Source organism: Melozone crissalis, unplaced genomic scaffold (assembly GCF_028551555.1).
Source record: "Melozone crissalis strain CALT ecotype California unplaced genomic scaffold, PUWL_Pcris_2 ptg000013l_1, whole genome shotgun sequence".
Taxonomy (NCBI): domain Eukaryota; kingdom Metazoa; phylum Chordata; class Aves; order Passeriformes; family Passerellidae; genus Melozone; species Melozone crissalis.
Window position 1 is genome coordinate 12,934,532 of NW_026535791.1, and position 23,571 is coordinate 12,958,102.

Here is a 23,571-nt window from a genome sequence, read left to right on the forward strand (position 1 = left end):
TTTTGGCTTCAAGCACTCTTAGGAAGTTTAAAGCTCTGTTGTCTTTGACCAGCAAGGAAGTTGTAGGGAACATCTATAGAGCTTTTGGTTAGTGAGCCTGGTGGAAGGAGATGTCTTAACCTGTTCTGCCTAACATTAAGAAAAGTGCTTGGTGAAGTTATGTGGAGATCAGTAACTGAATTCAATCATTTCAAGAAGACCAAACACTATTAATATTGTTTGACTGTTTCAGAAATTGGAGATCACAGATAAATACTTTTATACACTTAAAATTCAATTCCATGAAGAAAAAGTGCTTTTTAGTGTGCTGCTATAGAAACTGCAAGATTGGCACACATGTGATGAGTGGTTTTAGGTCTTCAGCAAAGCTCTTTTTGTTGCACCTCTTGAAATGGTCTTTCCTCTTCCCATTTTTAATTCTGCAATTGGACCTTAAAGAAACAAACAAACATAACCACTAAGGTGATTGACTGTACAGAACTGGGATAGAAGCAGTTTGGAGAGGTGAAAACTTTAATTATTTTAAAAATACTTGCTTGGCTCTTCAGGCAGTCACTGATTTTGGGGGCCTAGTTTCTGTTTGCATGAGTCTGCAGGTAAAAAGCCCAATGTGGTCATGAGGCTGTGTTCCTCTGCTCATAAAAGTGGGAGTGCAGGTATGGTTCTTGTTTGTGTTTTATGTTGGGACACAGTAGATAAGGGGCACAATTAACATTTTATAAGTGACTTTAGGGCAGACATAAAATTTTAATATGTTATATTTTTCAGCTGTTGGGCTGTAGTAACCTTCTGTTTAGACACAATTCACTTGGGAGAGGGAATGCTCAAGGAAAGGGATTAATTTTAATTGACTTTCTCTTATGATGGAGCTGGATGCCCTTTAAAATGAGTAAACTTTTAAATGTACTGGCCTGTACATGAAGTATTAATATACAAAAGTTTCTGGTAGAAAGACCAGTGTCAGTGTTTGGTTTCTGGAGTGATTGTACATATGAATAACGCATTCAGCAAAATCTCATGAGCAGTTTATAAGAACTATTGCAGATCTTAAAAACCCCCCAAAACCCCAGCTAAACCAAACAACATATTAGCAGCTGTATTTGCATTAAATAAATCAGGAGGGAAAAGGCCGTATGCCCTTAAAAGCGCTAGAGGGAGCTAAGAGGAAGAGGAGGGGAACATAATCGTGTAAGACATGTCTGCATTTTTAGGAGTAGCTTATGTAAACCATCCATTTAAATGCTTCCACTCACGTCAGGTAAAATGCAGCTACAGGTCAGCCACTGCATCTTGCTGCTCTCAGTTTCCCACACTTCACTGAAGGAATATAAATTTTCTAGTCCCGAGAGAGGCCAGAAGCTTTGCTGCTTTATACATGGCTGTAGGGAAAACCACCTGCCCCTCCGTAGACTGTACCCCTTTTTTTGCCTTATTTTGTATTTGGATGAGCAGCCAAATGTTAATTTGCCTTTTGGTGCTGGTAGCTGTTTTGGGGGGACTGGTATACAGGCTCGGTTCCAAGCTTGTGTCCCTCCAAGTTTACACAGAGAGAAAGTGTGTGTTGGATGTCTGTATTTGGGATCTACTGCAGGAAGAAGAATTTATTTGCATCAATCTGAAGTGGCCACAGTGCTCTTGCAGGGATCTGAAGAAATTGAGTATCTGTGGACTCACAGAATAACACAGAAGTATGAAGTAACTGTAAAGCATCTTATTTTATGAGGTTTTAGAAGTGTTGTTGGGCACTTTTTATATTGCTGTGCCGTAATGCTAAATGCTTTGAGTTAAAGTGTAACAGCTTTACGATGTAGATTATATAAGTTACTTGTTTTTAGTTCCCCTCCACCCCAATAAACTGCCAAACTATCAAAATGTTGGTATCTTGGGCTTTGTAAGAATAGCACGAAATCCTGTGGGGGATGTTCTTTAATTTCCAGGTTTTGGAGGGTGGGGGAATCTTTTTAGTATGCTAAAGCTTCTCCTCTTGATATTCAGCATTACCCAACTAAACCTGTTGCTGTGGAGAGCTGAATTTTGATGGCCTGGGGCACTGAGCAATTTGGGGGGAAGGAAGGATGTTGTTGTTGTTATTGTTATTAGAGGCTGCTTAGGGCTTTGGAATGCTGGAAGTAATCTCAGAGGAGGTAGACAGACTGGAAATGGATGATTAAATAAGCAGAATTAATATATATACGCCGTGTGTTTATCATCTGCTGCTGCAATTTATTGCAATTTCACTCACTATTGAAGTTCCCTAATTTCTCTTTTCTACATTAGAAAATAAATAGTAAGGGCAGGAAAAAATCAACTGGGGTTTTCTTCCTTTGGTCTTTATTAGATGGAATGATTTTAAGTTATGAAAGCAAGGACAAACATTTCTCAAAAGTACTTTAACCATGCCTTAGCCTGAGGACTCTGCCCTCTTTAAAGGAAACAAATATAATGAAATTTAAATATGTGGAAGCTGGAGTATTTTAGCAGCGCAGAGATTTTTTTTCCCCATGCACTTCAGGACTGTAAAGATTTTTTGTCTCTTTATAATTACATAATTCTAGATTTTAGATGGCTACAAATTAAGAATTGAAGAAAACATATTTTGGAAATATTTAATAACCTCTTGGCAACAAAAAATCCCAACAAACAGATAAGAGCACCAAGTAATTATGGCTTAATTCCTATTGAATGGTTCAGGGCCTTTTCCTGTCATCTGAGAATTAACTCTACTTAAGATGAAACAGAGTTTTGGAATAGCAGAGAATCTTTTTTTCTCCTGCCCCTTTAGCTACCTTGTTTTGTGCAGTTTCTTCTGCTGCAATGCAGGGATGGAGGTGGGTGGGTTTCTTGCTCTCCAGCTCTCAAGAGGGCTCCTATTAAAGCCCTAAAAGATTTTCAGGTAGAAGATGGGAAAAGTTGAACTGTAATTGAGTGCAAATTCAATTTATTTTTCTGAATCAGGAAAACAGGCATATTTAGTCTTAAACAAAGGATGGTTACTTTGTAGATAAATTTCTTATACTTCCAGAAAGCTGGGATACTCAGAATGGTCTGTGAATATTTTATGGAGTGCAGTGATACACAAATTATCCCCACTGGGGCTCCTTATGTGCAGCTAAAACACATTTGTTGTGATATTTCAATCTTTTTTGTGATGGTTTGATTTCAGGGTAACACCTACCACTGTTGAACTCCATAGTACAACAAAAAAGTTGGGGTTCTACCTGTTGAAGAGATGGTGTATTTACAATAGAAAAGATAAAATTTTTCTTGGGACAGGTAGAGGAAAAAAGTTTTTCTCTTAAAAACACACAGAGGAAGCAGTGATGCACTTGGATTGTTGTGTTGCCTTAGGAAAAGCCAGTACTGTCAGCAGCAGCCCAAGGGTAGAGTGTTTATCATTTGACTTTCACTGTTTATCCAAAGGCTGAGGTATCTGACGAAAAATAAAGGTCCAATGTCAGAGTGGGTGTGAGGTCCCACAAGGCCCAGCTTCCCTTCCCTTCCCCACCCAGCTGGTGCTGTAAAGGTGCCCAGTGCCAGTTTTTCTCCCCAGGTGCTTCATGCCATGACACATCTCCTCAGGTCGTTCATGTGCCTCCTGAGCTTTGTGGGTGGCTCATCCTGTTCAGAGCTTGGCATCTGCAGTGTCCCTTGCTGAGCTGTCTGTGGAGCAGGCCTGGAGAGGAAACCTGCTCAGTGGTGGCTAATGTGAAGCCTTTAATTTGGCGCTGGAAGAATATTTCACAAGGGGTTTGGAGCAGAAATTGCCACTTGGTGTCACTTGTTGCAGTGCTTTCTGGTGCAGTGGGAGCAGCACTAATTAATGCCTGTTCCCAGTGCTGTTCAGGGCAGTCCGAAAACACAGGAATGCAGTATCTTGATGATCTGTTAGGTAAAGTGTGAGCAGAGGTGGTGACGTGCTTTACTGATAAGTTGAGAGCACAAATATGCTGATCTAAGGTTGGCTTGGTGCCTCCTGTGCAAAGGCAGGAGAAAATGCAGGAGGTTAAGGGAGCAGGGGTGGCTTCTGCCTCCCTGAGCCCAGGAGGGACAGACAAGTGGCTCTTCAAGGTGAGGATTTGGGATACTCCTGTGTGCTTCACTTCGGAGCTGGCATTGCAAACAAAGGTTGGTAGCCCTTTAAAAGGTGTCTGTTTCATCTGTATTCCTCCGAATTTAGGTTTCTCATGCACTTTTGGCTGCCTGTAATGTAGAGCTGTGAATAGCTACTGCAGGTGAGCCTTAAATCAAGATCTGATGCAACTATAGTGCTGCTAACTCTGAGATCAGCTCCCCAAGCAAATGTAGCATAGCAAATGATTTTTAATAATGTAGGACTTTGGCTAGGCTATGCCCTGAGGAAGAAGTGATGGGAGGTAAAGTTTTCCCCCCAAGCTGGAGAGCTTGGCAGAAAGACATGCTGGGCACACATCCCAGCTGGGACTCGGCCAAGATCCAGATGAAGATACATTTTAAATCCCACCTTGAAGTGCCTATAGTAAAGCATCCGTCTTCTCCTGCTCTTAACAGCTGGGGGCAGAGGGGACAGCACTTGCCATTCCCTTTGGGAATGTGTGGTGCTTGCCAAAGAATTGTTGCCGAGAGAGAAAAATGGAGCACTAAAAATTCCTTTAATTACATTTTGCTGTATTTGTACACTTGATAATAGCTGGTAGTGCTTGTTTCAGAATACTTTATGATTTTTTCCCCATCACATTAGCCTTTGAAAAAATACTTAGGGGTAATGTTTTTCTTCATCAGGATTTAAATTTTGCTCAGAGTATACTGCAGATGGGTGGGTGTTTTTATCCCCTCAAGTATTGTTGTGGAAAAGTATTTGGATCTTTGTGTAATAATACATAGTCAGGCAGGAAGCAGCTTTTCTGGACAGGACTTTGCCGAAAGATGTGGTGCGTGAGCATGTTGATTTTTTTTATTATCTTGTAACAACAACCCGCTGTTGGGCTCCCTTATTTGCATTCCTAGCAGGACGGCAAGGTGAATAATTTAATTCCAGCAGCCTCCGCCACGTGATGGTGCGAGGAGCCGTCAGCGATGCCTCCCCCTGCACCGGCAGACTTTGGGCAGGAATGGAAACTTACAGAAGTGATGCGAAATTGTCGCATGTCCTCCCTTAACCCTGGGGAAATCTCTCGGCGGAGTGATCGCTTCATCCCTTGCTTTTCCACGCGTTCCTGTGACGTGGAGTTTGGGGTGTGTGTGTGTGTGTGAGCCTGTGAGCAAGACGAGCGAGGGAGTGGGAAGCGGGGAGGGCAGTGGGGGAAAACGCACACCCAGGCACAGAGCTCGTCGGAGCAGGAACAGCGAGGAGCCGGGAGTGCAGCCGCAGGCAGCGGGGAGTGGAAATTTACAGCTGCTTGTGAGCGCCTGTGCATGTCCAAGCGATCCTTTCTGCTCGCGCTTTTCCAGAGGCTGACGGCGCCCGGCGGGAGAGGAGCGGGAGGCCGAACCGAGGGATCCCCGCGCTCTGCCGCTCGCGGGCGACCGGCGCGGGGAGCCGAGCGGAATTAATGGGAGCTCGCTGAGGGCGCTGCCGGCGGCGGGAGGCGGCAGAGCTGTCCTCAGCACCTGGCCATGGGGCTGCGCTAGGAGCCCCCAGCTTCCCACCCCGGTAAGTGCCAGCCGGGCTGATGGCCTCCGAGCCGCGGAAAGTTGAGGGATTTAACGAAACTTTCCTTTTTTCCCAACCTTTTGGTAACAAACCGCTTGCCTGCTCGCTCTCGATAGTTAGGCTGGTAGCTTTTTATAGCTTTGTAAACTGTGTTACCAGGAGTGGCTCTTTAACGCAGGCAACCCTAAACAATGCTCCTCCTGTTACATAAGGCGCTGGCTCTGCGATCAAGCACTCCGTGTCCATGGAATATCTCTGGAAATGGCTTTATTTACAGTGTGGTTTCCAAAAATAAAATATCCGCAATATATCATTTCTCCCGCTCCTCTCCGCGGGCTGCCTGCAGCTGCGGGCTGGCTCCTGAGATGCAGAGGAATGAGAGCGTGGCCACTTGCATAAGGCAGGGCAAGGAGGGAGATGGAGGGAAGATGAGCGCCCGTGAGAGCTGCCACAAGGAACAGCCCGTGTGAATGTCCCAGCTCCTCCTCGTTTGCAGCCCACAGGTCCTGTCCACTGGAAATGCTGATTCTGTGCCATGGGCGATGCTTGAAGTCTTTATCAGGCAGAACTTTAATGGAGCTTAAGGGAAGTTGGGGTCTTTCTTAAAAGCAAAGGCTCTTTCTTGGACTAATATCATGAGTGAAGTGAAATTACTGCTATAGAAAATTATTTTAATCCATTACTATTGAAGCTCTTGAAAGTAACACAGCGGACTTGCTACGAACTTGATCAAGTGAATGCTGTGTAGAGAGGTAAGTTTAGAGTTATTGGACCAAATACAAAAATAGTATCCATCTTCCGCACTAATGAATTTAGAGGAAGTCCTATTCCCTCTTGGCTGCTGCCTGTGTTATTTAAATTATGTTACCAGCTTCCATTATTTCTACAGATACTATTCCTACTAGAAATGGATATTTAACTTGGTTTTCCTTTTACTTAAGTAAATGAAAAGCTGTTAAGGGCTCTTCTGTTAGAATTGTGTGCACTTCAGAGACGTTTGTTAAGAGAGCTCTTTCTGCATGACTGACTTTTTGGGAGTTTTGCTATGGACTACAGATAGGCATGGAACTGAATTCTTAATCCTTTAGGTTTTAAAGATCTCTGTGGTAGCAAATGCAAATTGGGATTCCAAATATTCTTGACTCATCAATCCTACAAATTTGGTGGCTGTAAAACCTCTGTATATTTCTAAAACCTCTTGTATATTTCTAGTTTTATTGAATGTGAAGTAATAACCTACCACTTCTAGCTAGTTCATTAGCATGACTGGGAGAGCCTGTGTGATCCTGTGATACACATAAATGATGGTGGTGTGAATATGGTGCCACAGGATGCCATTTCTGCATGGGTGAGAATCTGAATGTTACCTGGCATTGCAGTGTGCAAATGCTGTTTTGTAATAAATTAATAGTAATAATAATAATAGTGGATGTGAAAACACAGGACTTCCAATAGAAGGACACAAGGTTGCAAAATGTCCTTAACTTCAATTCTGTCCTCTGTACCCCACTCATGATAGATTTAGATTAGGTATTAAAAAGGAATTTTTTATGGTGAGGGTGGTGAGACTGGCATAGGATGCTGAGAGAAGTTGTGAATGCCCCATCCCTGGAAATGTTCAAGGCCAGGTTGGATGGGGCTCTGTGCAGCCTGGTCTAGTGGAAGGTGTCCCTGCCCATGGCAGGGGGCTTGGAGCCAGATGATCTTTATGGTTCCTTCCAACACAAACTATTCTATGATTAGTATTTTGTTTGTATTGCCACACATCTATACCCCCTTTATGATCATCACTGCCCCATTCTGGGTATGGTTGGTGAACATCTGAGCTGTAGCATCTGCTCCAGCAGCCCTGTCCCTATCCTCCTCCCATGCCCTTCTTTCCCTCTTGTGCTGGTAGACTCTATCTGGGCAGAACTGGACTGGAAACCTGTGTAACCTTTTTTTTCCCCAGCAGGCTATTTCTTGTTAACCTGGATCACTTCCCTGACCTGGCTCTCCATGTGGCCCTGCAACAGCTGAATGGCTCCCACAGAGGCTGTAGGGATGTGAATCCATGTGGGGCAAGGTGTCACCATCACAGAACAAAGCATCTATCAAAATAGAGTGCCTCAGTGACCAGATTGCTTTTTGGTGTTTCATTTTATCCCCCGTGTTTGCTGAAAGACTGTACATATAGGGTTTTTTTTTCTTGTTTTTTATTAAAGTGGCATTCAAGCACTCAGTTAAAAAGAGTGAATAATTTTTTTAAGTGACTCCATAGAGCTACACCATAGCACTTGAGTGGAGCATCACTGTGAGTGCCTTCAGTTTCATAACAGAATTGGACAATGGTGTGATATTATCATTCTCATTCTGTAGAGGTGATCAGATTAAGGGCAGAGCTGCCTACTTCTTTTCCCTGTCTGATCTTCAGGATGCTTACCATCTGCTAAAAAAGTGACATGTGTGGTGATGGTAGGCATTACTGTGATGTTTTGTGTGTCCAGGTGAAGTTTCAGCTAATATCCATCTTCATTTCAGGTAATGCAACAAGAAGGCAACATCAAAGCTTATGATGAGTAAATTCTGGAGTTTTTGGAAAAATCAAGTTGCCAAGCAGAGATGGATGGCATTCATTCACCCTAACCACAAAACTGTCCCATCTTCTGTTAATTTTTTGTCTCATTTGCAGTGTACCTTCCAAAATCTGCAACTCATAAGGAGAATTTGCAGAGTACTTTCTTGTTCATAGCCTAGATTCCTTCTGCATATCAAGTAAAACATGGGTTGTGTGAGGAGACTGCACTGGGCTTCTCTGGGTGCTCACCACACATGAGGGCTTCCATCTCCTGGTCTGAGGACATTGCTCTGTCATTGCAACAGCTTTCCCAAATGTGGCAGGAGGGAGAAATGAGGACCTCTTCCATTATGTGGAGACTGAATTAGACAAAATGATGAAGAAAGTGTTCCAACTGGGGACCAGGACCTATGTGGGTCATGGGGACACTGCAGTGACTGGGAAATGAAGGTCTTTTTTTCCATTCCAGAAACTCTCACACAATATGAGTTATTGAAGTGTTTTGATTCTGATCAATAACTTGCTGAAGGTTGGGAGCTAAGGCAAGACAATGTCTGATACTCCATGGGAAGGAAAATTTTTTTCTCATTTATTTTTGGAGACCAAATGTTTTGTCCAGAGGAGTGTCTGCAAAGAGTGCATGGATGGGCTCATGTGCTCTCTTCCATTCTTGCTGTTGTGGGCAGGAAGAAGCCTTTGCTACTGGGCTGCTTCACTGAGCATTTCATAGTGGGATGGGCTGCTGAGCAGAGTGGTGTTTCTGTGTGCATTTTTATTTCATTGTGCTTCCAAGTTCAGTTGCACTATGATATTTTGAGGAAGTATTTGACTTAAAAGCAGAGAAATTGTGGAGAGTGCCTACAATCAGACCTAGATCTCTTTCTGTACTTTATAGCTGTGCTGAATTTTTTTTTAGTACATTCTCTTTATGAGCAGATAAACTGGCAGAAGAGATATTTTGAAGCCTGATAAAGTGTTGGCTTTGTTGTCACATGATCTAGGTTGCATTCCTGACACAGCCACTGATTTTTTTGTTTGTGGCCTTGGGTAAGTCTTGTCATCTCTCTGTGTTTCAGCTTCTCCCTTTGCAGAGGAGACAGAATAAAAGTAGGTAGATAGGTTTTTTGAAATTGTGTTTTCCATCTTTGTTGAATGTGTGTGGAGTTGGAGACCTCTGAGAGTCTGTACGGCCTCAATATGAAGGGATGTTAACTTTGACAATCTACTGAATACCCTAAAAGTCATGTCTTGTAAACCACATCCAGCTCTGGATTCAATTCACTGCTTTGGTCTGTGTGGTTTTTTTTTTCTTGACTTGAATAGAAACAGGCTGACATTTAGAAAGTGGTTAATTATTGTTTCCTTTTGGTGTTTCTATGGCTTATCTAACATAAAATCAGTGCCATTTTTTTCTCCCAAACATAGATGGAATGGTATTCCACGAAGTACTTTTGTAAAAGTAGAATTTCTAAAATGTGCTGGACACTCCAACTCTGGTGTCTGAAATGTCATGTTCACACTGATGGAAAGAGCAGGCTTAGGAAACTTCATTTCCTCCTACAGCACTGCCAAGGCATTTTCATCATAACTGGGAGAGGCAATCTCTGAGACCAGGAGAGTTGGTCTGGTAGGATACAGCTGTTTCTTTCCTTGGTCTCATAAGCTCCTCTCAAGAGCACCATTGAAATAACATCATCAAAACTAAATGTTTCACAAGTTGGCTGGTTCTCCATTATGAATTGAGGAGTGTCCACAATCCATTTTTGATGTTATGAAAACATATGTTGAATAACCATTAGATGGAAAAGTTTTCCTAGAAAGTGGGAAAGAAAGGGGTTCATTCAGTCCTGTCCCTTGCTGCCAGACAGCCCTGTCAAAAATTTATGAACAGATGCTCTGTAGTGTGCCTGGTAGATTAGGTAATTTCAAAACCTCAAAGCTCCAATGGGTGGAAACCTTTACATTTCCAGCTGAAGTTTATACATCAGCAGTTTTTAGCCATTTGTTTCTGCATAAATAAAGTGTTATTGTTATTTATGCTGAAATAACTTTTTCAGCTTTTCTGTATTTTTATTCTAAACTTATGAAGGTGAGTACCTTTAGCCTCCAAGACATGCTGGTCTTCCCATTTTTCTGCCCATCCAGCGTGCTTCTCTCCACCCACTCCAACCTCTGTTGATTCTACTTGACTCTGAGTGTACAGTGTTCTGTATGAAGGTCTATCAACACTGTGTTCAAAGGCATAGATACCCTTGGATTTCAACTGACCATTATTTTTGTGATTCATCACAAATTTGCATCTGTCTTTCTCACATCTGTAAAGTACTTGTGTGTTTGTATGTCACCAGCTGCTTGTTTTCATCATTCCTCATGGCAAGTCCTCAGCTTGAAGCAGATATTCTTGGAATGATTTCGTTTGGAAGGAACCTTTAAAGGTCATCTAGTCCAATTCCCTCTATCATGGATGTCTTCAACTAGATCAGGTTGCTCAGAGTCCTGTCCAATCTGATCTTGAATGTTTCTGAGGATCTGGAACATCTACAAACTGTGTCTCATCTACCATTCAGCATTATCCGATACCTTCTACTCTTAACTTTTATCCCATTTTTATTACCTTTGTTCTTGACTCCATCCAGTTTCCCAGGTAATGATATTCCAGTCCTGTAATGTGTTGATAATATCTTTCTATTTTCAGTCACCACAATTTTTTGATAGGTTCTTAATTCCTATGCCTCTCTAAATATGATCCTATCCACAGATTGCTCTTGCCTTCTCAGTCAAATGACACAATAATTTTCTTCTTCAACTAATTTTTTGGTACTGTATTCAAATTGGTGCATTTCCACATTAGATACATGGATTCTACTCTGTTTTCTCTGTTTAAAATATATTTATAAGGGATTATTGTATGAGCTACCTTTGGTGAGCCTGTGTTGCATTTTTTTTCAGTTGTCATTCATCTTAGTTTTTAAGTTATTTTTAGACTGGTTTCTTGAGAGAATGAGGCTTATGTGGTCACACTGTCCACTTCTCATCCCAATTCTTTTCTCATGGTAACTTTTGAACTTACTGGAAAATTTCAAGCAACCTTGAGAGAGGACTAGGTGCCTGGAAAAAACAAGTTCCAAAAAACATACTGAAAATAAGTGATGTAAATAATAGGGCCTCTAAACCAAACTAGTGCCTCTACTGAACAGAAAACCTTCCAAGAAAAAGCTTAGAGAGCAGAGGGCTGGTACAAAGAGGAGGACAGGACAGGAATGCCCAGCTGTGATAAAAGATTCTTTAATAAGAGCTTGTGCTTTCTTTGATTCTGGAAAATCCAGTCATGGGGAGCAAAGCTGGAGGAGAGGAGTCCTCCTTTTGCCACTTGCCTTATTGGATGGCCAGCCATAAGACTAAGGAATACAAATCCTAAATCTCAGCAGAGTGACTTTACCCCCATGTGCTTCTGCCTGTAGTTGTGAACAGCTAGAAGATAGCTGTGTCCCCTTAGAAGATTCCTGCATGGGCAACCAAAAGGTTCTGCAGCTGCCAGGATGCATTTTCTGAAGAGATGATCATCTTTTGCCTGGTTAAAAACTGTATCCTGAGAAGGGATGAATCCAAAATATTATTTCATGCACATCTGTGGCTCTTCCCTCTTTGCTTTGTATCTAAAACTTTGTATCTAATGAAGTAATGCAGAGACTTGCCTCTGTTCAACAGAGCAATGAATTAAACAGTTTCTTGAGTCCCTTTCTGCCCTATTATTGGTGTTTTTGCTGTTGTGATTAAGCTGCTGGTAGGGAATGTAGTGGGAAAAAATGGTGTTTTATCACTGAGCAGTGCTCTGGTGACTTGCTGGTGATTCTGGAACTGTGCAGTGGAAAAGTGCTGGTTCTATGGTAAAATTAGTGATTATTTGAAATGCAGACACATTACTCTAGACAGCCATGTAAGTTACTTTTGAGAGGAAAAAATAGTTTATTGTCAGCATTTCTGTTAGAAATGTGAACTTCCGTTTTTAAAAATCTCAGAGCCTTTAGCTCATGAGCTCTTAATTTAAAAAATCAAGTTATCTCCCCCTTTTCTTTCCTTTGTGTGAAGACTTCTGAGAGGAAAAGATGAAGGGATGGCTTTAGCAATCTGAATATACCTACCCCACCCTGGATGAAAAGAATTCTTTTCTGAAATGCAACTTGCCTGCTAAGCTCCTGATTTCAGACTCTGTGTCTCTTGCATCATCACATCCTCATGCCATGCCTTCAGGATAATAAAAACATGCAGAATCAGGTCCTTCTCAAAGTGTATTGTGAATTATTAATCTTCTATTTGCACCACATTTGGGACTACAGAGTGCTTGGTGCTTGCTAGCAGCACCTAAACAATTTTATTGTGGAATTCTGGTATCACAGTCTGTGTCAGTGCTTGTGTGTGCCCCAAAGGGTGACTTGTTAGTGCACCCAGGCTTCAACCTTGCACCTTGTCAGGCTGAGACTCTGCTCTGGTGACTGGTGCTGCCAAAACCTGCACCTCTGAGCTGCATGGGGGCAGGACTCTGCAGCTGGGAGCTCAGCTGAGCAGTGAAGGTCATGTAGCCAAAGCTGGAGAAATAAAAATGAGTTGGAGCAGGACTGTGAGGAGCTTGAGAATGGGAACGCGAAGGTGGTGAGGTTTCAGGCACTGAATGTGAAAATATCCCTGTAAAACTGACCTAGCAACAAATGAGAAGCTATATACAAACTCACCTATTTTGGACACTGTAAAAGAACTTTTGGTTTAAATAAGACATTCAAAAATATTTCCTGTGTGTCATGGAAACTCTTCTTGTAAAGATACTCTGCAGGAGTGTTTTGAAATTATTTTAATAAGATATTAGGACAAAGTCTGTATAGATTTTGCTTTTAAAGTTTGAATTCATTTTGTACTTGGCGGTTTTATATGGTTACTATTTATAGTTGCAATAGAATGTATGCCTAATCTGGATATTAATTCCATAGGTTTTTTGGGGATTAGTAACACATGGATGTATGGCTCAAATGGGATCATGTTTCCTGATGGATTCTGTAGTGTGCCCACAGTAACAATGAAGCATGAGAGGAATTGGTTCTTTGTGACCACTGGGTTTTCTTTACACTGTGTATGTATTGTGCTTCTTTAGTTCTCTCATTTGAAACCTCTCATATAAAGCTTTTTTAAATGGCAAATGTTGGAGAATAATGGGATTGAAGTGGTTTGTGTGTGTATTTATGTTTTCACAACTAATTTTACAAATGTGTGTGTGGAGGAATTGTGATTTTATTTTGTTGTGGAAAGAGATGAAAGTTTGAGATTATTTTTTGCTTTTTGTTCTTTTTTTCCCCCTTTTACCTCTTTTTTATTGTACAAACTGGAATGCAGTCCAGAACAGTGCTGAGCTTCTAACCAGAACATATTCCCATCTGTAGTCAGTCATTGACTTCAGTAGATCTTTGTATTGGACCCTCAGCAAAACCCATAAGAATTCACAGCCTAAGCAGAAACTGAGCTACTTGGTTTTTTTTATATATAAATACAGTGATGTAGTATTTGCCTTTCTAACCATACAGAAGAAGAATGTTTCAAATTAAACAAACAATCCATTTTCATTAAAATGCTCAGTCTGTCATTTGAATGTAATGAATATGTTTGTGTTTATATTTGGGGCTGATCCTCTGTTCTTTATTCAATTCAGGCAATGTTCTACACAAGTGAGATCTGACCCACAGATTCTTGAAGTCTGTCACACCTAGGGGATAGTTTAAATAATTTCCTCTCAAGGTCCCCTAGGCTGACAAAGCAAAGCAATGGAAGAAGAAGGAGGGATGGCAGAGAAGCTGGGACTCCATTTTGCAATGCTTTAAACAAAGGGTGCTTTTGGTGTGCTGGCACCCACAGTTGGTTTTCTGCCCTGTGATGGAGCTGGTGAAGTCTGACAGAAACCCATATGTGAAATCCAGTGGAACCTGCCAGATGTGCAGCGTCCAAAACACATTGGGCATGGGCATGGACGTGCTGGAGTGCTGACCTGTAGGTCAGAGCTCCCTGCAGGAAGCATCCAGCTCCTGTGCAGGTGCTGAGTAGTTGCTTTTCATGTTCTAATGGTGGCTTGTGAATCCTCAATGAACTTGCAAGAACTACACATGAGAACTTTCACTGCTCCACTGGGAGGCTGAAGCAAAATGTAGTGCCTGAGGTGCAACCTTTTCTTGTTCATAGTGTCTATGTGTGTTTTATTGTGTTTTTGTATAAGCCTTAAAAGTTGTTTTTGCTTGTTGTTTGATTTAAGGCAGTCCTCTTCTATCCTGAAGGAAGAAAGCCAGGTGGAGGAAGACCATGCCTTTGTTTAGTAAATCGCACAAAAATCCTGCTGAGATTGTGAAAGTTCTGAAAGAAAACATGGCCATATTGGAGAAACAAGAAAAAAAGACAGACAAGGTATGAGGTAATGTTGTAGAAGACCAAAAAGGTTTTTATGCTGGGAGAACAGCAGAATAATGGGAATGACATTGTGTTTGGTCACTGCCCTGGTTCTGTGAGTGCTTGCCTGTGGATGTAGCTGTGTGTTTGAATGGTTCTGCTGAAATCAGGGGGCTTTTGCATAAATAAAATACATAAAATCTGGGGCTCAGACAGAAAATGCTGAGATCCAGGAGCCTCAGCCAAAACAAAGGGTAATCTCCCACTACTTTAAACAGAGATGAATCTAGCAAAACAGCTTGGAAGGCTGTGTGAAAGCTGTTGTACTGTTAATGGTGTTAGCAGGATAACAAATGAGGCTGCCAATTAATGTGTTGGTACCCACAGAGAAAAATTCTACTTCTGATGCACACTGTTTCCAGAAACCAGGAAAGCTGTATGTGTCCAGATGTGTACAAAAGAGATCTTACTCTGTTCATCCTTTCTAATGTTCTGGGTGCCAGTGCTTCCTAAAAGAGCTGTGCTACTCATTTTCTATTTATAGTGCTGGGCTTTTGCTAATATTACTGCTCTCTCCTAATTCCATGACACAGACTCGAGTTACTTTTGCTGCTTTTCCAGTGACCACTTAATAGGTACAATGCAACACACAAAATCTTCCCAGTTAGAAATTTGAGCTTGTATAAATTTTTAAATTTTTTTTAATTTTTATTTTTTGCATCTGAGACTCTGGCCCTCTACACTATTGCTGTAGTAGAAATATATGGTTTTAGTTAACAACAGACTAACTTTAAGTTAAAAGTGATTTTCAGTGGAAGCAAAAATAGCTGATAAGGGACACTGATACATTTTCCATGGAGCTGATTTTTGCATGTGTGCATGTTGTGCTTCCCCCACCTTGTGCAGGAAGTTGTATGAAAACAAACCCAACCCAAAAAGTAGGCATGAAGCCCTTTGCACCCTTAGTGAAATCCTCTTGAAACTTTTTGGTTCAAAGCAAGTAGCTTGGAGTGTGTTAATTACGTAAGGTAAGTCACATGGATTTCTGGGAGATCTCTGGTATTAGATGTTTCATTCTGAAATACCTTCAGTAACCTGAGAATGGAAAGAATTTGTCTCTGAACTAAAACATAAAAAAAGTAACTAAATAAATCAACAGAATCTGTTCTGCCCTGCTGAATTCATCTTTGGAGCCTGATTAAAGAAGACTTGCAAAGCAGAGGCTACATACTTGGGTTTCTTTTTGATCTGCTTTGCAGAGTGACTCCTCAGGGTTGTGGTTTTGAGAATTTTTGGCTTTGAGCTGGTTTGTATATTTGGGTGTCAGTGACAAGGAGAAATTCAGACTTCTTAGAAAACTGAGTGCTCAATGTAAATTTTTCGTGAAAGTCAGAACAGCTGGTGTGTGTTTTCCTCCCAGAGCAAAAGATACAGAATGCTTCCCTGGTGTGTTAGAATGGAAACAGCTCATGAACTTAGTGGTGCCTATTTTACAGGAAGAGGCTGATTTTCACTTAGTTTTTGTGTACTTCATTGCTATGGAGTAGAGGCTGTTCCTGGGGTGAATGGGGGTAATTGGTGGAGAGGAGAGAGAGGGACAAGGCACTCTCTTCAACAGCAAGGCAGAAGGTGAGGAAAGCCTTTTTTAGGGTTGGTTTAAGCTTATGTGGCCTGTTGACTCAGGGCTTTGTACTGTAATGTCAAGGAAGCACATAGCGTCCTTTTCCTTGCAGAAGGAAAGGTTAGAGACTCCTTGGCAGTTCTGCCTTTCATCTGCAGTGTTCCACTGAGCGGTCCTGAAATAAATACCTGTTAAAGAAAACAGTTAAATTTATTCTCCTGAGTTTATGGAAGTAAATCATAAGGACTGTCTTTACTACTGAGATGGTGATAAACTTTAAAAACTGGTAGGAAAAATACAGCTCTTGCAAAACCACCCAGCCCTATCACACCTGCTGCTATCCATTCAGGTTTGTGAGCTTAGTAATGCCATTTCTGTTTGCAGTTTGAGTTGGAGAAGAGAAGACAATGGGAAGACTTTCAGTGGCCCACAGGTTTTCAAAATATTCTCAGTAATGCTAATGAGTAATGTCTTTTCATGAGAATGATTGGAGAAATGCAACAGAAAACAAAAGGAAAGAGAAACAAAGCACAATGCTGTACTCTGTGCTCTTGGAAACCTAGCAAGGTTTTTAACTTCACCTCAAATTTGATTTTTGGAGGGAGAAGAAATTTGTCAAACTTTCATGAAAGGGCCTAGAGGTTTAGCTACTGCAAGAGCCAGAGACCCTGGATGTCTCAGAGCTGGGTTTGGACCCTGTAGCCCTGTGACTGAGAAGTTTGTGACTCAGGGCCGTCCTATGTTTCAGCTTTCTAGCTTCTAGTCTGCTGTAAGAACTAAAAGAGTATTGTTATGTCTCACCATAAAACCAAAGTTCCCAGCTGTACTTCCAGGGTACAACTCCAGAGCATCCCTGATTTTGTGTGCAAAGTAGTTTCCAACTAGGACTTGCTTCAGATGCTTAAACAAGAAGATTTATCCTGTGACAATTAAGCTGTTGTTGTAGTACAGCCAATGTGGTATGTGGGTTGAGACAGCTAAAAGCTGCTAATACAGGCAGAATTGGCAGAGAAGTGGGACAAAGCCTGAATTAACTGCAGGGCTGGCAGAGAACCTCCTTTCCTTTCCAGCTGAGAAATTGTGAGTATGAGGTGAAGATGCCATGGGCAGCCAGGAGGGCATAAGATCAGACAGAGAGGGGCTTGATGCTTCTAATACAACTTTGTGCAACTTTCAGCAGGAACCATCTGTGTCTTAGAGGGGATGCTTTTAAATACTGCAGAAAGGATCATTCCTGCCAAGGTATGGAGTGCACAGCTAGAGGGAACTTCGCAGCAGAGCAGTTAAGACTTCTCAGGCAATGGGAAGAGGGTGGAGGATATAACTTGATAGACAGAATGCAGAGAAGCCAGTTGTAAGTGTAAAGGAAATTATACATATTTTCTGAGGCATTTCCACATGCACACATAATATACAGGGGTTTGCACTCTTCCTTCATGATGCTTTTTGTTACTCATGGAATAGTACCCATTCAAGCTTTAGCTAAACTCTGTTGACTGCACTAGCATCTGTCTCCTTAGATAAGGATTGAATTTGACCCACTTTCTCCATGTGTCTAATTTTTTTGAAACTATTAATGTGTTGTGTTGCCATAGTGCTTTCTGATTCTTTTTTAACACTCCCAGCTGAAAAAATAGATTAAGTTTTGATGTTTGGTTCTTATTTTTTTATGTAGACTTTCTTGTTTGTTTGCTTGCATGGATATATGTGTGCTTAAAGCTTTGCCATTTTCTCAGCTACATTTTGATGGTTGACAGACCACAGGTTGAGAAGTGCCAGCTCATCATCTGGTTCTCCTTTTCTTCTCAAGTGCTCTTTCTAATACCTTGTTTTTACAAATTTTAAAAAATAATATCTATTTTAAATGAGGGATTGCAGCACTGGCAAGTTTAATGCAATAATTGGGAGATTAAGTAGGGTAAGACAGAGCTGGAAAAGTGGACTAAAATGTTCTTTGTCAATAATTCTCCTCTCTTACATCTGAAAGGAAATAAGGTGTTCTTCAAGCATATACAATTGCTGACATCCTGTTTGGGCTTTGATGTGGTGAAGAACAATTAATTAATTTTTATTGCAGTATTGTATAAATGTCATTACAATTTAATCTCAGTTATGTAGAATTGATCAGTCCTTGAATTTAATGAGAAATGTCCAATCTGGAACTACCTAGAAAAGCAGGAAAGTATTTAAATACATAGGAAAGAAAGCCTTCAGAGCTTAGGCTCCCTTCTTTCTGGTACAAACTCCTATAGCATTTGGAGGATGCTTGTAAGTAGGCATGAAGAGAAGCCATGATACCCAGAGGCCACACCTGTTGAACCTGAGGAAGAATGGACATCATGTGACGCTCTGGTCACACTGCTTCACTTATTGCTGGTGTGTCACTGTGTCTTTGTTGATGGCTATTGTAAAGGAACATTGATAGAAAAGTGCCTGACCAAGCTCACAAAAAAAGGGGTGTGATATCCTGACTTCTCAAAGCCCTGTGTTCAGCTGCTGGGCCCAGTCAGCACCAAGCAGTGCAGGTGGCATCCAGTTTGTCACTGAAGGACATCCTTGAGCACATGGCCCTCCCGCTGCTAACCAAACACCTTGGGGTGTGGCAGCCTGACTCAGTGCCATCTGTGGTGCCTACAGGTTGGGTAACATTTTCTGAACCTGCCCTGCAGCAAAAGCCTTCCAAGTGTCACAGGCTTTTAATTTAGTGCAACAAACGGATCTGAGGTTGGTTGAAACTTGGCGTAATCTTTGTATGTGGTCTAGGTGGGCTGAAAGATTTGCAGTTTCTGGTATAGCTGATCCAAGACAAGGGTTTATTGTGGAAAATGAACCCCAAATGCATTACAGCAGGTTCAGAGCACTGTGCTAAGTGCTTTCCTGTCAGGCAGAACTGCAGGCTGCAGTGTCTTTAGTCAGTGCTCAGAAGCACAGTGAAGCGAGATGTAAAAATAACCTGAAGTGTCACACTTCTGCCCCTCTCACTTAAATCTCTCTAACGAGACTCCTCCTTCAGGCAGGTCACTGCAATCTGTCCTCTCTTTCATCTCCACGTGCTGTAACAAATTTGGTGCTGTTCACAAGGGTCAGGAGAGCAGCATTTTATTAAGGCTACAGTTAAAAGACTTCAAGATATCTGGAACAAATACTTCTGTCAATAAATCCGGCTTTCTTACATAGCAACAAGGAAGCCATTCCTGGCTGCTGCTCACCTTGCTGGCTGCTGTGTTGGTAGAGCTCTGGGGACTGGTGTGTGAGATGAGGTGCATGCAGAGGGCTCTGTGTGCATTTGCATGGAAGAACAGTTGCGTGACTGCCGGGAACGTGAATACCCATGGATGCGATTCTGCAGCTGCCAGAGCCAGTTGCAAAATTGCTTTCCATTTCATTGCTGCACACTGAAACCAAGGGAATGAGATAAGAAGGGTTTGGCACCCCTTCCCCCTAGCTCTGTGTATCCTGGGGTTTTGTGCAGCGTTTCATGTTTCAGCTTCCCTGTTCTGCTAAGGCCTGTTATTGCTCTAGAGGTGGGAGAAACTCCAGATACTATCAGATTCTGGTGCCAAGAGTTTAAACCTGTCTCTTCTGGTTGTTTTTATTTTTAAGGACCTTCAGAACCTTTAGTTCTGTCTAAAGTGCAGCCTTAACAGTGGGAAAGGAATTTAAGTCCAGGTGGGGCAAACCTGTCTTGTCCATTTGATCATACATCCTTTTAAAAGGCGTTTCCCTGCTGTGCTTGCTTGCCCAAATTGTTTTTGCCAGCTTCCTTGAGTACAGGTCCATAATGTTTTGCTAAATAATAGCATCAGGCCTCCTGATCCAAAATACCCACAGTTTGTCCCTGCAGATCCATTCAGCATGAAATTGCATCAAGAATAAGTCAGTTGGGGTGATCCTGAGGTTACGTGGTTGCTTGATTCAGATTCTGCTAATGGCTTTTCTTGGGAATCCTCCATGTAGAGAGAGCTGCATTGGCACTGCTTTTTAGGAGAAAAATTGGTTTGAATCACACAGTGAGAATATTTTTAAACCAGATAAGACCAAATCAAGGAGCTTTATGCTTTTAGTTGCAATATATAGCATGGAGTACTGGCAGATCACTGAATCACACATTGGAGTATTTAACATGGCACTGGCAGGCATCTCTGTGTGTTACTGTCTGCTGCTGTGCAAGAGAGAAACAGTTTATAGAGAGATTTTGGACCTGGAAATGTGCTAGGTACACAGACAGAACCTGTATGTGCCTATTTGCCATATTCTTGTGTTTCTCCTCTCCACAGTCAATCCCACAACTGAAGATCAATCAGTCTTTCAGGGAAGGTTTTTTTTCATATGGAATTTCAGGGAATTGTTTTTCCATAAGCTCCTTTCTTTCTGTTATGTTCCCGTTATGTCAACAGTGACAAAACTTTGATGTGTGAGGAAAATAAACCAAGACAAAAATCTTCAACTTATAAAATTTCCAGCTCTGGTTGAAGCTGTTGGTAGGTTTAGAAAGACACATAAAAATTGACAAAAAATCAGCTTTATGAGGAGGGGATGTTGAACATATTTATAATTTAACATAGAGAAGTTATGCAGGCTTATCTATACTGTCTGTTTTCCACCTCCAAGGCTGTTGTGGATCATCTAGTCCAGTAGGGTTGGCAGAGTAACCCAAGGATTGTTAGATTTCAACATTTACACAAAATCCTGTCTTTCAAAATGGACCCAAAAACCTCTTGTGGGTTGATGGCCATTATAAACTACATTCTGTGGATGCAGAGTCAGTTCTTGTTGGAAAGACCAGAAACTTGGCTTAGGAGGTTGACATCCTGACACCTGTGCAGGCACAGCAATACTCATCTGTGTGTGCTGGGAATCAGCTTGCATTTCAGTCTCACTTTTTTGTCCCTGCCTGCAACTTCTGACTGTCCAAAGTTCAGCATATCCCACTTTTGACATTAGTTTGTCTATGTATAAGCTGTTCTGTTTAGGATTGTGTGTGTAGTTTTCTCCTTTCCTTCTTTCTTCCTCTCTATTCACAAGAGCCTCTCTAGATATAATGGCATAAATTCAGTCATGATGGAAAGGACTTGTACCTAAGGGATTAAAGGAAAATCTGCTGGAAATAAGATTGTGCCTAATTGCAAGAGTGAGGCAAATGGCTGAAATGCTTTTATATTTCATGAAATTGTTTCTTTTGCAGTGTAACTTCTGCTGGAGTGATGGTTGCAGCACTTTGCTATTGTTGCTCTTGCCACTGAAAAGAAAAAATAGCATAGAAGTCAGAATTAGGGGTTTCTAGCGAATCCTTTTTATTTTTTGTCACTGAAATTCTGTTTGTGATGCAGCTGGGGTGAGGATGTCTTGCTGAAGCTTTTTGTTGGTTTTTGCAATTTTTCCTAAAGAGGCTCAGGACTGCTCTGACTTCTCATGCAGATATGTTTCTGTCATCTTGTATTTTCCATGTATTTGAGTGAATAAATGTGCTTTGTTGTTTGTTTTGGACAGATGTTGGGTCTTTGGATCTTGGAATGTCTTTTTTCTCTGAGTATTAAGAAAGTTTCCATCCCAGAAACAGTGCTTATGTACTTAAAGTATTATTCTAAAATTGCTGTGAGATTAAGTGGAAATGTCAAAATGAAGGCTGTTAATTTAAGAATCTGTGTTTGGGATTATGGTTTTCCTCCAGATATATTGTGAGGGATATCCACTGAGGGGCAGTCCTTAGATTTGACTGTGAATAACTTTTGGTGGAGAGTTGCACATCAAAACACAGACCATGGAGAGGCTGTGAAGGGGGAGGAAATGGCACATGAAATGTAAATTGCATGTGGGAAAGCTGAGGAGACGAGTGGAGGGGATGGCAGATGATCAGAGAAACGCATCTGTGGTGGCCACTTCTGCCCACCAGCACCAGTGTTCTATGTTTCATTTTCTCACATTGCTTTTTTTTGCCTCCTTTTTGAGAATTAAACCTAAATCTGAGTCCTGCAGAGCTTTTTTCTACATATCAGAAAGGACTGCTTATACTTGAAAGGAAAGTTATTAATGGTTTAACTACAGAATGCCAGAGTTATTCACACCCAGCCCAGCAGAAGGGGTGGAAAGCCAAAAATGTATGGGCTTTGCCTTTGAAATGAAAATATTTCCCTAGCTCTTATAAAGATTTAGAGCTTTAGTTTGTAAGATAGAGCCCCTGTTGTTAATCCCATCTGTACTCTGTGGGACATCTCAAGTGACACACGACTAACATTTGAGGTAAAAATAGGCTCTTCTGCTGAGTGATGGTAAGGAACATCAAGATTTCTGCTGTTAGAAGTTATCACACATTCATGCTCATTTACACACTGCTCATGCTGGCCTATCTCAACCAGCAGAAAACTGCAAGTAGGTACAAAGAGGTTGGGAGAGAGCAGTTCTTTATGCTGTGCAAAATCAATGCTTAAATCTTCCAGGTAGCTGCAATGTAAAAGTTGCTTTTTAGTGTGGTTGGTTTTGGTTTTGGGTTTTTTTTAGGACTTCTAGCTTTTTGTATCATTTTTACTCACTAATTTGAATAAAAGCTGTGATTGCAAATGTTGGGAGATCAGCATCAGGTGGGAGATGCCTCTTCAGAGCACTGTGGGGTTATATTATGCAGATTGATGGGGTGGTATTTGAAAGCATGATGTTTTTCCTTTCAATGTATGTGAGAGATATATAGAAAATATTGATGTGGCTTTGAACACCCATTAATTTCCAGTTAGCTTTTACAAATCGCTCTTGGATTTTCTGTGTTTGTCTTGATTGTTTTCCTCCCTGCTATGCTAACAAAAGGCTAACTTCAAGTTAAGTTTTTTCAAAGATGTGAAATGCTGTCTTCAGCATCCTGCCTGGCAGTTTGCTGTCATTCTCAGCTTTGCTTCAGACCTGTTCCTTACTTCCTTCCCACTCCCTGCCAAAGAATCCAATCAGCCTTGCTGCAGGTGATGTGTGTATTAAATATAACCCGACACAGAAGGAGCCATTGCCTCCATAGCCCCGTGGCTGGAGCAGGTGGGATTTACAGCACACACATCCACATGAAAAAAAAATTACTCCTTTCCTCCACAGAGTCTTTATTGGTTCAAAGTGTAGCATGGCTGTGAGGAGAGTGTGAGCCAGAGCTGCCATGCTGTAGCCAGTGGCTCTTTTCCTTGGGAATCTGTATTATCACTCACATCTGATTTTCACCTGCTGACTGCATGAATGCTGAGCTGTTACCTGTTTACAGGCATGGCTCTTTCCTTTCCCTCTTGCAATCCTGCTGGTCAAGGTTCTTTGTAAGGCAATTCTGATTCATCCTCTACATTAGGTACCTGAAACATTGCACAGGATTAGTAT

At 41.5% G+C, this 23,571-nt stretch overlaps 1 protein-coding gene across 2 annotated transcripts in view; it reads left to right on the forward strand.

The window, feature by feature from the left end:
- The first annotated feature begins 5,088 nt into the window (after positions 1-5,088).
- CAB39L (calcium binding protein 39 like) overlaps positions 5,089-23,571 on the forward strand; it is a 43,381-nt gene continuing 24,898 nt past the window's right edge. Inside the window, exons 1-3 of one of the 2 annotated variants that reach the window (XM_054271969.1) lie at positions 5,089-5,211; positions 5,428-5,629; positions 14,476-14,624. In XM_054271969.1, the coding sequence (XP_054127944.1) occupies positions 14,523-14,624 (102 nt within the window). In that variant the 5' untranslated portion in view covers positions 5,089-5,211; positions 5,428-5,629; positions 14,476-14,522. Of the gene's footprint in view, positions 5,212-5,427; positions 5,630-6,158; positions 6,382-14,475; positions 14,625-23,571 lie in introns of those variants that run through there. The other variant, XM_054271970.1, reaches the window with a different exon arrangement.